The sequence below is a fragment of the Perkinsus marinus genome (assembly GCF_000006405.1).
Source record: "Perkinsus marinus ATCC 50983 genomic scaffold scf_1104296937912, whole genome shotgun sequence".
Lineage (NCBI taxonomy): Eukaryota > Perkinsozoa > Perkinsida > Perkinsidae > Perkinsus > Perkinsus marinus.
Window position 1 is genome coordinate 1 of NW_003213653.1, and position 1,589 is coordinate 1,589.

A 1,589-nucleotide genomic window follows, 5' to 3' on the forward strand; every position below is an offset into this window, starting at 1 on the left:
ACTAGGCTTGGTATCCGGAGCTCACTCACTTTCTCGGCTAAGCAGAGGGGGTAAAGTATAACCAAAACCAGGATACAGAGCATGATGTCAGTACCCGACGAGCTTTGGGCGCCCTCCGCAGTAGTAGGCAGTGGGAAGGACAGCAGTGCGCAGCCAATCGTGTAACCTAAAATACCACTTCCGAACCACACGAATGTTACCCGCGACTAGCCCAAGTTAGATGGCAGTAAATTAATATGAAGACTCACCTATTTGCCCGAGAGTGATGAGATACCCGACAGCTGTACCAAAGCAGAAGGTTATGACGCTGATGATAGCAAGTAGAGCCAATCTGACATGTGATAGTGCGCGACTACACAGACATGGTATCTTGCCTCCGTCCTCGAGCTGGATTAGAACTACAACTAAAAGCCAGCTTTTCAAAGGTCTGGCATCTTGAGACATCCATGCAATCCTGAGATATACACAAGCCTCCAGAGCTCTGAGGAAGACCTTGGAGACCCACCTGAATGTATCCGATTGTCGTAACGGAGAGGGAGCCACAAACAAGTAGGCAGAGAGAAGCAACAAGATAGCCAGAGTTGCGGAAGGCGTAGGGAAGAGACAAAGCTCCTGCACCCAAGGTGGCCGTTGTGAGATTGAAAACGGATGACCTGAATACAACACTATCAGTTGAAAATATGGAATTGATCATAGAACTGCTTCCAATGGAGATAGATGCAAAGTTTGCATTGCAAACCTAGAAAATGGAGAGCGGACCGACGGCAAGGGGAAAAAGCAAGAATTATCAGACGAAGAGATAGCTCACCCTGCTACCTTATCCCTCCGGCTTGCATGAACTGTTTCCTCTGCCGTGGTGCTATTGCTGTGGTGCTTATTTCAGATTGAGCTGTTACATTTAGCTGGCAAGCATCGAGATGACCCAGAGTACACTTCCCATGCCCTTACTTGTGTATCATCATCATCGTCTACTACCATACGAACCTCAGGGATGTAGCCATGCTCCAGTTGTTCCTCAACTCGGTCCACGAAGCCTCTATTCCCACCTGTAAGGGGCGAGTGGACCAATACCCGTACACTGCTCGAGCCGTACCTTCTGTGCCTTCCACAGGGCTCCACCACATCCAGTCGCCGGGATTGTCAAGAACAGGTTCAACCTTCACAGCGCCCTGAATATTCCATCGGGGATATCGCGGAAGGTGATAATGTGTTGGGAGCATTCACAAGCACCGTGGAGCGAACCGACGACCAGCTCTACTGAAGCTCGATCCCGTCACATGATGCCAGTCAAGTGACGTGGTCCACTTTTTAGTGAACCCCCGAGAGTGTAGCTTTCCTACATTCGTCATATCTGTCGTGCATGCCCGCATACGTTCAGATATCCCTCTGGCAATTGGAGAGCCCAATAGTTCGGAGTCGGAAAACTGACGTCTAAGAAAGGATGAGTGCACTGAGTGGCGAACGAGGGGGAACTGCTGCTCACCTGAGCACAGTGTTCGGGTAGAAGAGTGGTCCTACATCGGGAACGTAACCCCATACACGGACGAGTGATGGGTCCTCATAGTTGAGCGATCGACGCGACCCTGCGG

The 1,589-nt window shown here is 50.5% G+C and overlaps 1 protein-coding gene across 1 annotated transcript; it reads right to left on the reverse strand.

Moving 5' to 3' along the window:
- Positions 1–352: 352 nt before the first annotated feature.
- Pmar_PMAR008680 (hypothetical protein) lies at positions 353–1,169 on the reverse strand (the record flags this gene model as incomplete). The annotated part of the gene is made up of 4 exons (XM_002782868.1): positions 353–653; positions 817–902; positions 949–1,046; positions 1,094–1,169. Coding segments are annotated over 4 exons (561 nt in total), but the record flags the coding sequence as incomplete, so codon positions are not given.
- Positions 1,170–1,589: the final 420 nt, after the last annotated feature.